Here is a 15655-nt window from a genome sequence, read left to right as displayed (position 1 = left end):
TTGCTTTGAAGGGATCTTAGGCTGCAGGGGCAGTGGGTGCTGGGGGCAGAGTGGGCACTAGGACCTGTGAGGGGCTGATGGAGTGGTTCAGATGGGCACATGGTCAGGGCAAATGTCTGAAGCCAAATCTTGTTTTCTTTCAACTTCCTATAAAGTAATCAAGGCTATTTTATTGCCATTCATCTTTACATGAGAAAACTGAAGTGTAAGAAAGTTATTTTATCAGGGCCACTAATTCCCAGTGAGAAACTCAAAGATAATGAAGAATGTGTATATATTTCAGAAAAGGTTTTCCTTTGTTGCCCAGGCTGGAGTACAGTGGCATGATCTCAGCTCACTACAAGGTCCACCTCACAGGGCTCAAGACATCCTCCCACTCACCTCCCCAGAAGCTGGGACTACAGGTGCACACCACCTTACCCAGCTACTTTTTGTATTTTTTTGTAGAGACAGTGTTTCTCTATGTTCCCCAGACTGATCTCGAGTTATTGGGCTCAAGTGGTCTGCCCGCTTCAGCCTCCCAAAGTACTAGGATTATAGGTATTAGCCACCACACCTGACCAAGAATGTATTTTCATTTTCACACAACATACCTGCTGACACATAGTAACAAAAAGTATAAATTTCATCAGTTAAATAAGTTTTTCTTTACCTATTCTGCATTCATTCTGTCTTAATCTCCAACCTCTGCAGGCACTTGATGCTATAGACAAGGCTCTCCAGCTGAAACCAAAGGACCCAAAAGTCATTTCTGAACTTTTTTTCACAAAAGGAAACCAACTAAGAGAGCAGAACCTCCTTGACAAAGCTTTTGAGGTATAAACTCTTTATAAAATTGTATCATCAAATTCACAGATTAAAATTAATACTCTCTATCTTTAAGGAAACATGTACAGTAAGATAGATCTAAGATCACTGGCATGTTTGTGGAGTGAGTGAGTTTTTTGACTAATTGACTTAAAGTTTCATTTATTTTTTATCATTGAGCATCTGGCCCTTGACTATTCAGGGCCAGATTTATTGTTCTGAATAATCACCTTTAACTTGATGGTGACAGTGTTCCACATTTTGGCCTCAAACTAGCTTCTCTCTCTCTAGCTCTCTGCCTGCAAGAACCTTCTATTCCAGCTGTACTAGTACCTGAAAAGCCTTGGACATTTCCATATGTCCTTGAAATGCCCTGTCTTGACTTGGAGGATGAGATTTCCACTCATCCACCAAGACACAGTCTGTCCTCCTGCCTTAGGAAGCCCTCCCTGACCATCCTTACTCCTGGTGACCTTACTTCTTCTGAATTCTTAAAAAGCATGGACTGTCTCATGAAGGTACCAGTCATTTGAAAGTGTCACAAATTACATTGTATTATTAAGTCCCTCCTTCCAACCCCCGTGTGTGTGTGTATGTGTGTGTGTGTGTGTGTGTGTGCGTGTGTGTGTGTGTCTGTGTCTGTGCGTGCAGGAATGCACAAATCCTTGCATGTTTTATCTCCCCAATTGGATTGGACTTTCCTTGTAGACAGAGACTGCATACTCCTTTGTTCTAAAACAGTGTTTTGCATCTTATATGGTATTCAGTATCTACAGTTTTGGAATAAAACTTGTTCACAGGTTGAAATCAAGAAGACATTTACAAGTAGAAATAGAAATGTTACAATGTTACATACTTTATTCTTATATCTGGTAAAGCCACAAATTAATAAAGTCATAAAATTACAATAAATATAGGAAAAGTAAAATCTCCAATGATATAATTGTGTTGGGAAATAAACAAGTGAGTGGCTTTCAAAATATTATTGGAAGACACATGGAAAAGATATTTGGGAAAGCTGATTTGAATGTGAATCCTTTAAAGAAAAACAGAAAGTATGCCATTTATCTCTAAAAAATTGTAAGCATTTTTTTCAGAATTTATAGGGTTTGCTCTACCTTTTGAACATTTTCAATATCTTCATCTTAAGTTATTTATAAGTGTGAACATTATTAATAACATAATTGTCAATATTTATGGTATGTATATATCATGATATACTGTGTTGCAAACAAAAGTATTTTCTAGTTGCTTGACAGTGGCTCAAATAATCATTAGAGAGTGACTAAATTTATGAAGATAGGAATAGGGCCTTTGATAGATAATAATAGCTAAAATGCATTAGCACTTTGTGTATGATTCCTATATATTATGTAACTTAATCTTCACAAGAATCCTATGAAAAAGGCATGGTCATTATCATCATTTTATAGTTTCGTAAACTCAGACTTAGAGGTCACATCTTGCTCAAGGTCACAAAAGTGGGTAAGAGATGGCATCAGTTTTGAATCCAAGAGCTGGATTTCTACACTACATTCTCATCTCTGCCGAAATGAATTCATCCAAGAGTTTGGATGAATTCAAACCCTCTCAGTTTATTTTAGCAGCTTTTTGAAAGTATAGTTTCTTAACATTTCTTTCTCTCCCCTAAAACTGAATTAGAGGAGAATGGACCAGATTTTACTTGATGGATTTGTTTGGTCATATTCTTACTAATGAAATAGCAAAGAACATTAAAATATATGCAGATACTTAGCTTCATCATTAAAGACAATACCCTTAATCTGCAGCTTTATTTCAGGTGACCATTTGAGACTCAGTGGTGAGCATATCTTTGAAGCAAAACATGCATACTATTAAAAATATACCACACATCACAGACATTACATTTAAGAAGATACATGTTATTCAGACCAAAGAAAGTGCTTGAGGGATAGGTAACTCTGTTTAAACATTTGAAGAGTTTTCATATGGCAGGGGAATAAAAGACTATCTAATGAATAAAACCATCCCCTAGTAATGTAGATGTTCTTAACGAAGTGGTGACCATTTTAAGAATTGCAGCATAGGCTAAATGACTAGGTCAGTTATATTTTAAAAGAGGATACTACATTAAGGTTAAACCGTTTAGAAGACTACCCCAAATTCTGTGATTATAAAAAGAATTTTCTTACTAACTCCATTTGCAGTGAAAAAGCCTAAAAAGTTCAGTTTTCTTACAGGTCAAGGCCAATTGAAAATGATGCAATGTAAGAGAAATCACCTGAATTCCGTGCAGGCATCCTCAGTCTCTCTAAGTCCAAAGGTTAGCTCTGAAGGGAAATTACACATTTCAGTTTTCTCCACTTTAGAATCATCAACTTTGAAAAATAATCGAAATAAACAGGGGCTCCTGTGAACCAGTAGCAGCTAGTTTTATTGTATTAATACTTTATATTTTCACATGTGAAGAAAGTGGTTTCTGCAATCATGCAGCATTAAAGATGGGTCTTTGTTTCCTAACCTGAAGATATCTCTTATTTATTTAGAGCTATAAAGCTGCTGTGCAACTAAATCCAGACCAAGCACAGGCCTGGATGAACATGGGTGGCATCCAACACATCAAGGTAGGAGAATAACTCACTTCCACATGGACTGAGCCTTCCCTCTGTGTTTTCTCTTTCCTAAAGGATTGAGAAACTATTATTAATTTCCTTTTTGAAATCATTTGAATACCAAAAGCGTGGGTTTTTAAAAGTGAAATAGCTCAGTTTATGTTCACTTTGCATCATCTAGATATTGAATATCATGAAGCTATTTTTAAAATAAATCTATATAAATTAGATTTTATAATTTTCCTAACCATGAAGAAAATCATATGTACTTAACAGAAGTATCAGACAGCAGATAAGATCTGTTTCTGGGAACTAAATCTCTGTTCGAGCTCAGTATGGCTTATTTTCTTCCCGGTTTAACTCACTGTCAAAATTAAAGTGTTACTTAGAATATTACTTCCTATTTCTTATATCTAATATATCTTTTCTCCCTAACTTTTTACTGAAAAGCAAGTTTATTTGTCTTGTTTTGTTTTTCCAAAAGAAAAACACTACTTTTGGGTGAGTCTCACCAAGGATTGAAAATGATCTTTGGGGGACTTTTATCTGTAACTAATGCAATGAATCATTCACCATCATTCATTTCTTCATTCATCCATTCATTTTATAAACATTTATGGCTAACATCCTATATGCCAGGTCCCCTTCTAGGCACTGGGAATCAGTAATGAACAAAGAAGACAAAAATTCCTGTCCTCATGGTACTAGTAGGGGGAGTTAGGTGATACATTACTACAAACATACATATGTGAACACTTAATGCATACATATGTGCATATGTATGTATATAAAATATATTAGATAGTGATAAGTGCTAAGGAGAAAAAAGAGAAAGAATATTGGAGTGCCGGGGAATAAGGGCTAAAATTTTAAGTTCAGGCGGTTAGGAAAGGCCTCAGTTACAAAGTAGTATTTGAGCAGAGACCTGAAGGAGTGGGCCATGTGGCAGCATAGGGAAAGAGCACCAGCACGTGCAAAGGCCCTAAGGTTTGAGCATGCCTGTTGTTTAAAGAACTGGGAGGAGGCAGCATGGTGGGGGGAGAGCAAATAAAAGGAAATGGGAGAAGCTAGGGTCAGATCATGCAGGGCTTCAAGGAGTTTGTAGGGATTTGGGCTTTTATGCCAAATGGGTCAGAGTTTCTGGAGGACTGTGAGCAGAGAAATGCCATGATCCAACATGTTTTTAAAGAACCACTCTCGTTTAGCTAACTGATTTTCAGTCTCTGCACTGGTAAAATAGCAGTGTAGTGATTAGAATTTGAATAAAGTCTTAATGGGTTTTACTGTTAAGTGGAAACTGATCACTCTTGGAAACACACACAAAACAGATGACCCATGATTACACAAATGGGAGGGGTTAATGAGATAATTATCCTGCAGCTGACAGCTTTGATCTGGTAGATGGTGAATTCAAGCATGACACTTATCATAGCCAAATTGCCAAAGCTCTGATCTTAGTGATATTCTAGGCTGTCCAGTAATATCTAGTTGGGAAACAGCATGATCTTACTTTAAAAGAGTAAAATGATAATTTTAAATATTTTTAATCATATATTAAATAGTTTCATTTTCAAATACAGTCATGTGCCACATGACATCGTTCTGGTCCAAGATGGATTATATATACAGTGATGGTCCCATAAGATTAAAATACCATATTTTTACTACATCCTTTTTGTGTTTTGATATGTCTAGATACAAATACCACTGTGTTACTGTTGCCTACAGTATTCAGTACAATGTGCTTTACAGGTTTATATATTTTCTCATCTCTTTTTCTCCCACCCCTTTTACCCCCATTCCTCTAATATGAATTTTGTGCAGTGGTTCCATTTAATTACAAAGGAACAGTACTAACCCCATGAGGACACTAGGAAATGATAACCCCACATCCTGCATTAGCTGAATTGAAAATTTGTTTTTCTGTCATTTATCCTTACAGTATAACTCTCCTCTTTCACATTCTCTAACTGATCTGGTACTTAAAACAAATGGAGTCTCCAAAAGCACCAATACACAAGGATAAACTTACACATAAACTTACACATACAGGGTTTCTGTATGAGAACATTAATGTAAAACTGGGCAGAGGGTCAATTTCTTAGTTTCATGCTCTGCGAGCGTTTTGTGATGGATCAGAATGAAATTGCTCTCCTCTTTTCCCCGACAGGGAAACTATGTGTCTGCAAGAGGGTATTATGAGAGAGCCTTGCAGCTGGTTCCAGACAGCAAACTGCTGAAGGAAAATCTTGCCAAATTGGATCGCCTAGAAAAACGATTACAAGAAGTTCGAGAAAAGGATCAAACGTAGCACCGTTTGACCCAACCTCATAGGATAATGTGGTGCCTCTGGAAGGGGAAAGAGTGATGGAAGCCTTGCTTTCACATCAGTAGGGGGACAACTAACGAGATTTTCTCTCACTCCAAGTTCAGGGTGGCACATTTTGGAACATCTGCTGGTAGCTCAGTGCTGAAGGACTTGCTTTTCCATGAAGGAAGACAAAAACAGCAAACAAGGGCACGAAGGGCTGAGAAGGAAGAAGAATGACAATTACACATTTTACAGATTTTTGTTTGGTTTAACTCCAGATTTCTCTTGATAGGTCCCTGTGCTTTTGAGACATGGACATCTAATTCAGTTTCCTAGTTTAGATGTTTATGTCCCAGAAGTACAGAAGCTTGAAATGCTATGAAGGCAGAGCTTCTATTCTTTGGGGGGTGAAATATTTCAAAAGAGGATAAATCCTCTGGGGTAAGACATTTGGAAAATCTTACCAAGAATTGGCTTATTTAATTTTCCAGAACTAAATGTGAGCATCTAATAGCTTTTGTAGAACCTTCCAGAATATTTGGGGTAAAGGGCTATTGCTAAGTGAGCTTTATCTAATATCCCCCTAAGAGTATTACTAGTGCTTTTTTGAGGAATAAAAGGGAAGCTCCTGGAATCGTATGTGGATACCTTTATCCCTGTGGGAAACTCAAGGAGCTTTGTACCCCTAATTCTCTATGGAAATGTTTAAAACTATTTTACTTTTATTGCAAGTATTACTAGAGTAGTGGTTCTACTCTAAGATTTCAAAAGCGCATTTAAAATCATACATGTTCCCACCTGCAAATATATTATTATTTTGGTGGAGAAAAAAAGAGTATATTCTGCATAAAAAAATTAAAGATATTAACTGAGAGAAATGTCCTACTTTATTATCTTAATGTTCAGGCATCATGAGATTTATTATTTTTTTGGAAAATATATTTAACCATTGAGGAACCTTTATGATGTATCACAGAAATCTTCATAGACTCTAACTAGATTAAAAAAAAAAAGCTCTATTTATTTCTGTTCCTAGGCTTAATGAGAATTCTGGGCTTAGAACATCAGTGATTAAAACCTAGAATTCTTTGTTTTAAGAATATTATGGAGAATGCTCTAAAAACTAAGGTAAAGATCAAATTCATAATTTTAAATATATATATTTATATTTAAGAGATAGAAAAGGCAAAGTTGAACTCACAATTTGACATTTATTTTTAGTGTTATTTATTTCATAACTTAAAAAATGTTTAATATATATCTATACACACACTTCTTTTTTCTCTATACAAAGTGGTTTTAATATCAGCTATCGGAACTGATCTTACAAAATGTAAATCTAAATTGTAAGATAGTTAAATTTTAACAGTCTCTCCCAAAATTTATGTTGATTATTCACCTGCTAGAGATGTGAGGAGTCAGCCTTCAGTGTTTTGGCAGTCGAATACTTTGGAAGTGAAGAAATTGGAACACCTGATTCTAATTTGGTCTTCATCATTAAAAGCAAAACCAAAACACCGCAGGCAGTACTGTTTATAGTGCTGAGCCAGGTAGCACACAGACATGGTAGCCCAAAGGCTCAGATAATTCACATGCTCAGGCCAGGGCAGGGTAAAAATAGCCTTCTGCTTCTTCAACCCAGTATCAGGATGCACTACCCTAATGCTATTATTTGTTTTGTCAAGGGAAGTCTAAATAAACAAGAAAAACTTTTCCAGAAGGCATGGCAAGGAGAGTATTTTAAATGCAAATGGTTACAGAATTTGAATTAGCATGCATCTGTTGGTGTGCCTCAGTAATCCAATAATGTATATATTACCACTATGACCGTTTGTTTCTAATAGGCTTTCCATGGTATGTATCATAAATGTATCCACAATCTTAATTAAGATATATTCTTCCTCCCAAAATTATAGTCCTAGGGTCAAGAAAAGTGCTCCAGTATATATTGTAAAATAACAACCCCACCCTCCAACTGAAAAAAGCATTAAGCCCTAGTTATTAACAACGTCTAGGACTTTATTACAACCTTTCAGAGTAATCTGTAATGAAAACTCATGCTTAAAAATGTCGTGGAAAAGACGGAACCCCAAAGGTGGTTTCCTCTCTCCCCCAATTTTGAACAGCTATTATGCCTTACTTGAAGTGCTGATAAAGGTGGGAGAGAACATTGTTGGAATAACAGAAATGGTGATTTTAGCCTAAAAGTTTTTGAGGGTAAAGAGTCACATGACCTTCAGGAAACTTTCTCTGCCTCCTGGAAGGTGCTCTCCTACCTCTCCCTGTCCTTCCCTACCCGCTTTCCCTTTTCTTGCTCTCTTTTTCTCTCACGGTCACTCTGTCTACAAACACTGGCATCTTTCTAACATTCAAAGTAAGCACTGTTTTTCAAAAAGTAATTATTTGTTGGATCAGATACTCTTATCCCAACACCTTCACTGAGATACAGCCAATGAGATAGTTTCACAGGTAAAACAGTGCCTATAAGAAAATTAATCACATACTATTTTTCAAAGATATTAAGCGTATTTTGTAACTATTTTTATTTGGTCTTTGTAACATGAAATAATACATGGAACTTATCCTTATAATAAAAATAGAGTGCCCTGGCTCATCTCAGAGATGCATCTAGTTTGCCCTTAATAAAAGTATGCTTGCTGTGTGGATTGATAGCACCTTCTTGAAATGGAGGAGCACAGCTGGCTTCATGGATGTGCAATTTTGGCAGTCCCACAGGGCCCTGCGCTCAGAAGCACCTGAGCTCAGTTGAATGTCTGTTTAATTCTTACTTATTTATTTTTTTGAGACACAGTCTCACCTTGTCTCACTTTGTCACCAGGATGGAGTGCAGTGGTGCCAACATAACTCACTGTAGCCTTGACCTCCCTGGCTGAAGGCATCCTCCCACCTCAACCTCCCAAGTAGCTGAGACTACAGGCATGTACCAGCATGTCCAGCTAATTTTTTTTTTTTTGTAGAGACAGAGTTTCACCATGTTGCCCAGGCTGGTCTCCAACTCCTGGGCTCAAAAGATCTGCCCACCTTGGCGTCCCAAAGTGCTGGGATTGAAGGCATACACTACAATGTCCGGCTGAAATGTTAATATAAGTCTTAATAATTTATGAGCAAGGGGGTCCACACTTTGATTTTGCTCTGGGTTCCCAAACAGGTCCTGGGTAGGAAGGAAAGTGGCTAAGGACAAAGCAGGAGTTGTTTTGGCTGAACATTGGAGCCAATGATCAGAGTTTCATTTTATGGTTGTGTTACTCTGAGCGGATTTGCTATATTTTTGCCAGCTACATTTAGAGTTACTCGTGTATATATCATCCCTTTTTTTTCCAGTCCATCTAACCTCTCCTGTGATTGTACCTAGAATCAGTTCTTCTTGCCTTCAAGATCCCTGATAAGTGTCCATTTCTTTATGTATCCTTTGATATAGAAGCCACAAGAATGGCTTTAGCAGCTTATTTTACTTTATGAATTATTCATTCAGGATTTTAAAAAATGATTCAGATGCTTTCAATCTATTAAATATATTTATAAAACATATTTCAGTGATATAACATAGGTGAACTAAACCAAAGATGCAAATACCTTGGAGGAAAAGAAATTTTATTTTAGAGAACCCTGAGATATATCCTTTTAGGGTTTTTAAATTTGAAGCCTATCACAAAACAAAGAGAATTGTTGCACTTTAATTCCAGCCTCCTATGTGCTTCATAGCCCTTAGCATAAGATTCTGAAATTTGTCATAGGTGGTACCCAGTTTGATACAGGGTTCTGTAGTGGTTTTGCATATGCCTCTGTGCAGTCAGACTAAATGAGATAATTAATCCAAACCGTTCTATCAAAACTGACCCATGATAACTGTCATTTGAGAGGAAACAAAGCAAATGTGGGTTTCCTCTTGTCATTGTTAAACATTCCAGGTCCTCAGATTGAAGAGATACATTAGCGGATAGTTGACATCTGTTCCCTTACACATAGTGGCTATCAACATGGGCTGCACCTGGAATCACCTGAGGACCTTTCAAAATCTTTGGCTGAATTATCCTAGTTGTCCATGTGATGATTCTAATGTGCAGCTAGGCTGGGGAACCACTACAACAAGGCTGACAACTGTAATGGGAGTTTGTAACTTTTACGAAATAGAGGTTTATAATCTTTTACAATTTTTACTTTTAAATCTGTACTAAAATGAGCCAAAGAATTCTTAAGAATGATTTATGGCACTATGGGTTGGTTGAGGCTATCATTCCATGATTGACAAATAGGTGGTTATGTGAGGTGGTTTTGCACTTGTGGCAACTGGACTACAATTTGGCCTTAAAATTGCAGAATTCCTGGTTCTCAGATGGAGAGCAATTGCCTTGAAATTTGCACGTACCAGGCTAAGTGCCCAATATATATGACTGATATTGTGATGACTCATGGAAGGTGTCCATGGCATAGAGTTTATGCCTACATCTCTATCTTTATTTTGGGCACACATGAGCTTTTGTTAATTATTTCTTACTCATACTTGTTCAAATCTGTTTCAAAAAAAAAAAAAAGCTTTGATTTGTGGTGGATTCACCTTCTTAAAATAATAAATCTAGAGGATTTTAGTAACAACATTCAAAACAAATATAGTTATAGGTGATTTGTTTGTTTTTAATTTTTTTCCTGGTTTCCAAATTACATTTACTTTGATGTGCTTATATGTTGGTATCTCCCAATTATAGCTTAACTTATCTATGTAAATGATATGTTTTGACATTTGAAAAGAATAAGTACATATCAAATCTTGGATTGAGGCTGCAGTTGAATAAGATAAAAGCTTAGGGTGCCAAAAATAATATAGAGAAATATTATAACATTTTATTATTCTTGCAGTTTTTGATACAAATGGAAAATATGTTGAATAGTTCTTCCAAAAAATAATATTTCTCTGAATATTTTATTTATAGCCGTGTAGCTGCAATCAAAAGCATGGTTTAAGATCAATCTAAGCAGCCCAACAGAGTTGATAAGATCTTTACAACAATCTTTTTGCCGAGGATCTTTTCAATTAAAATCTTTAGGGCCTGTAACTCATAAAATTGGCATCCACCACAATATATAGTCATTATTGGGTTGTAAGCATAGATAACCATTGACTCCCACCTGGAAAGACATGTCTGTTTCCAAACATCCAGGAGTTTCTTCTCATTCTCAGTAGTACACATGTATATATATCACATTTGGTAGTTTTCAATGTGTGTGATGTCCTTTGGGGGTTATCTTGTTGATCTAGAAAAGGGGTACACTAGCCCAAGAATCAAGACTTCTGAGTTCTAGTTCTAGCTCTGCCACTCAAGAGCCACCTCACCTGGGCAAGGTAGCCAGTGTCTCAGTCACGTTTGCCACCCATGAAAGGACTGGCCGGTTGGATATATCCATTAAGCTCGATGAGTCACTCTAATGGTTACTTTTGAATCTGGATTGAAAAAACACTATGCATCTGATGAGATAATTCATAAATGTTGCCCTTTTTTAAATGATACAACCCTAAAAGTGACAAAATTGCCCAAATGCTTGAACATGGTGGAATTAGTTACTCTTATTTTACGGTCTACACACTTAAAAATTCCTATAGTGATTGATACTTTACTGGGGAAAAAAGATGAGGTGAAACTTCCTCCCAAGGAATTAAAATATCTGTAGAAGCCATGGCTTGCTTTTACAATCTGGAAATCATTTGATTTGCTGTAATTCACAGAGATCCCTCCTTTTGTGAGGGGGAAATGACTTGCATCATGTTCTTAGTTCATAATGCTTTTACTTCCTGTTTTGATCAGTTGTATGTAAATGTACATTTTTGTTGCTTTGGCTGTGCTCATTAGAATTTATTTCCCATAAAGTATTTCTCCCATTGAGTGTAATGATGTATACTTTGCCTAGGTCTTTCCAAAATTAAATTTATGTAAATGTCTATTTTCTATAAAATATGATGAAAATAAGTATGTCTGGTTTCAATCTCTCAAGTACTTCATGGTTAGTACCTACTGATGTCTATGTCACCAGGAATGTCTGTTTCAACAATTGTGTTTAAAAGGAACATCTTCCTTCCTTCTTTCATTCATTGACTCATTTCATTGCATTGATCTGTGTGCTTCCTGTCTGTGCTCTTTCCCTTCCTCCACACAGTGCCAATTCGGTACTTGCCCACTCCAGATCCGCTCCCCCATCATGCTTAGATGCCTCCATCTCTCTTTTCACAGAGTAAATAAAACGTGGAAAGTAGATATCCCCCAATGCCCTGCACTTCATCTATACATTTACCTGTACCTAATTTTATCCTTTCTTTTCTCCTGTTATCATAATGGAAGAAGAGAACCCTAGGTTCTGGATTTTGCCTCTTATGGAACTTCGTTCCATTCCTTAACTTCTCCTTCATCTTTTAACTTCTTCCTTTTGCTGGCTCTTGTCAATGTGTTAGGTCTCCTCTATCTGAAAGCACATACTATGTTAATTAACATCAAAACAATTTGAAAAAAAAAATCTTTCTTCTGTTTCATTCTATCTGTAGCTGCACATCTCTCTGTCCTTCACAGCCAAGCTTTTTGAATAGCAGATTGCAGTTGTCCTCTGCTAGTGAAGATGTCCAAATTCAAGACAGATTTGCTGTACATCACAAGTCACAACTTTCAGGGGGTAGTCCAACCCACTCCTCTCCTTGATATCCTTTCCTTTTCTGAAGTTATTTTAAGCAGAAAAAGAGAATTCTTCCATTTGGATACTTTACCATAACTGCAAATTCAATTTCTATTTAAACCATTACTTTATTAGAAAATTTGAGTCTAAAACTAATGGCCTGGGTTTTTTTTTAATCTTTTATTTTTTATTTTATTTTATTTTGTGACAGAGTCCTACTCTGTCACCCAGGCTGGAGTGCAGTGGTGTAATCTTGGCTCACTGCAACCTCTGCCTTTCAGGTTAAAGCGATTCTCATGCCTCAGCCTCCCGAGTAGCTGGGATTACAGGCATGTGCCACCACACCCAGCTAATTTTTTTATTTCTAGTAGAGGCGGAGTTTCACCATGTTGGCCAGGCTGGTCTAGAACTCTTGACCTCAGGTGATCCATCCACCTCGGCCTCCCAAAATTCTGGGATTGCAGGTGTGAGCCACTGTGCCTGGCCTATGGCCTGGCTATTAATGGTTTGTAATTCTTATTCAATGGCTCTTTTCCCATTTCTTTTAAAGGAATTATTCTGTAAGGCCTGTAAGGGACTAAATCTCTGTATATAAGAATAGGATCACAGTTGAAGCTGTGGGTTTTGAACTCTGGAAACGAAGGGAGTTGTTCTGTAACAGGAAATGAGACAGTGCCCACCACTTGAAGATTCCCAGATTTGAAACAAACCACAGACTATCCTGCAAAGCTGTGTGTCATTGGCAGAAGAGTGAAAGGGGACAGCAGCTATGGGCCTCACGGAAGGGCTGGCCGTCGTACAACCAGCAACTTGAGCATTGCTGGCCTGACTGTTCCTGCACAGCACATACTCACCTTTTTGTTCTTTCCCTTTTATTTAGTAAAGGCTTTTTGGTGGCTTTCATCTTACCTCTTGCTAAAAAGAGAGGGCTTTGGACCCATCTGAGGGCTCTGAGCTTTTATTGGAAAACAATGTGGTCCTGGAGCTGGTACGGTGGTTCAAATGGTCACCCTTGTGAGATGACTACAGGGAGGAGAGCGATGAGGGCCTCTGGTCAGGCAGCCACCACACCTGGACATTCCCTGGGCAGTACTGAAGCCTGGAGGTTCCATGTTTCATTTTCACAGAAGAGCTGCTTACCTTAAGAGCATACTGGACACCCCCTATTCCCTAGACATCCATGCATGAAACCAAGGAGTCATCTACTCAAACTGTCATCCAAGATGTCTTTCCTTGAAATCAATATTTAAAAGACAATAGTGCTACTCTCAAGAATAGCACAGTCCAATACAACTATTGGTGATGACAGAATGTTCTGTATTTGTGGTGTTCAACGTGGTAGCCACTAGCCACAGGTGGTTGCTGAGCACTTGAAATGTATCTAGTGTGACTGAATTTTTAACTTGATTTCCTGTTAATTTTAATTTAAATAGCCACATGTGATTAGTGACTGCCACATTGGTCAGTGTAGCTCTAGAGCTTTTTCGTGTAGTGGAACTTGGGACGTAAGAATCACAGAAACTACCCTGGACAACATGGTGAAACTGTGCCTCAAATACGAAAAATTAGCTGGCATGGTGGCATGCTCCTGTAATCCCAGCTACTTGAGAGGCAAAGGTGGGAGGATCACTTGAGCCTGGGAGGTTGAGGCTGCAGTGAGCTGAGATTGCATGACTGCACTCCAGCCTGGGTGACAGAGTGAGACCTCATTTGAAAACAAACAAAAATCACAGAAGCCACTTTTGGGTTCATGAGACAAGAAGGTTTGAGATGTGTGTTTCAAGTTTGAGTGCGAGTCATATTAAAAAACAAAAACAAAAAACAACAAAAAATGTTTTTTTTTCTTTTCAGAGACAAGGTCTTGCTGTGTTGCCCAGGGCAGAGTGCAGTGGCTATTCACGGGTGAGATCCCACTACTGAACTGCAAGGGAGTTTTGACCTGCCGGGTTTCCAACCTGAGCCAGTTCACCTTTTCTTAGGCAACCTGGTGGTGCCCTGTTCCAGGGAGATCACCATATTAATACCAAACTTAGTGTGGAGGGACTCCAGATTGGCATAGTGCCCTACAACCCAGAGCTCCGGGACTCAAGCCAGCCTCCTGCCTCAGCCTCCCCAGTAGCTGGGACTATAGGCCACATGCCACATCACCAGGCATCACTCACTTTTTTTAGGCTTTTCATCAAAAGGTGTCCATTCACCCTCTGCTCTCTCCTGCAGTCACAGAGGTCATTGTCCCCAGTAGATTGTCACCTGCTTTTACCTGTGCCTGCATTCTCTCTACCTTGACTGCCTTCTGTGTTCTCATCTACCTGTTCATCTCCCGCCTGTCCCCCTTGGTTTATTTATCCTCCTACCTCAAGAAGCTTTTATTTCTATTTTACATGAAAGTAAAATGTTGCACTTGAAAGTAAAATCGTCCAACTGGTGCTGGAGGACTGGTGTCCAGGTTATTTGATATATATAGAATGCCCATTTAGCCTTGCCCTAATTTTCTGACAAAATATAAGACCATTACAAATTCTGGCTTTATTTGTCTTCCAATTTCAGCCTAACTTGTTAGAAAATAATATTCATGGAAAAAAGGTGACCTCTCACCAATAGATTAATTTCAGTGATCTTAGATGATGGATCCTACAGTTTTGACCCATTCTGCTGAAATGGAGTACAATACTTGCCACCCAGAAAATGATGGCAGCTCAAGCGTGATCTTCGCTATTCACTCTTTGAAAACTCTTGAGGATCAAGCGCTTCAACAAGCTTCTTAGAAGGGGTAGTATTGTACTAAGCTTAAGGAGCCTCCACCTTTCAGAAGACCTGCCTGTGTTTTGCGTGGGGGACCAGCTTCATTGCCCCTGAGCCCAGGCGGGACTCCCCAACCTGGGACAGAAATCGCAGGGCTAAGCGTTCCAGGCCACTGATTGGCTTGCTCTGGATCTGCTGGCAGGAACCTCTGCACACCTGCGAGCGCCCCTGCCGCCCCTGACGACACCTTGCGCCAGTCTCTAAGGCTGTGACACCGGGCGTGACCAGAGGGCGGCGGCAGCTCACAATGATGGAGCAATTGATCGTGAAGAGGGACACCTGCGAACCAAGGTGCCACGGCAGGTGCTGCCCATAGGCGCTGCAGGAAGGCATAAAGGACGCGGCCCCGCCTTCACCGCAGAGTTTTTGCAGCCTGCAGGAGGGAAGGACGTTCGAGGCGGACGCGTGAGGATATGGGGGTGCTGGCCAGTGCTGGTTTGTTGCTATTGTTAGTCATGGGCCATCC

General features: G+C 38.7%; 2 protein-coding genes across 3 annotated transcripts in view; both read left to right on the top strand.

Moving 5' to 3' along the window:
- Nucleotides 1-11693, top strand: part of TMTC1 (transmembrane O-mannosyltransferase targeting cadherins 1) — a 273230-nt gene extending 261537 nt beyond the window's left edge. For both annotated transcript variants that reach the window (XM_039472167.2, XM_010337431.3), the window contains 3 exons: nt 694-816; nt 3336-3413; nt 5572-11693. In XM_039472167.2, coding sequence (XP_039328101.1) covers nt 694-816; nt 3336-3413; nt 5572-5712 — 342 coding nt within the window. In that variant the 3' untranslated portion in view covers nt 5713-11693. The remainder of the gene's footprint in view (nt 1-693; nt 817-3335; nt 3414-5571) is intronic.
- A 91-nt stretch (nt 11694-11784) lies between these two features.
- Nucleotides 11785-15655, top strand: part of OVCH1 (ovochymase 1) — an 84206-nt gene continuing 80335 nt past the window's right edge. The window contains exon 1 of the mRNA XM_074403007.1: nt 11785-15594. The gene's annotated coding sequence lies outside the window, so the exon portion shown is untranslated. The remainder of the gene's footprint in view (nt 15595-15655) is intronic.

Source organism: Saimiri boliviensis, chromosome 7 (assembly GCF_048565385.1).
Source record: "Saimiri boliviensis isolate mSaiBol1 chromosome 7, mSaiBol1.pri, whole genome shotgun sequence".
Taxonomy (NCBI): Eukaryota; Metazoa; Chordata; class Mammalia; order Primates; family Cebidae; genus Saimiri; species Saimiri boliviensis.
Note: the sequence above shows the minus strand (reverse complement) of the source record. Positions and strands in the feature narration are given on the sequence as shown.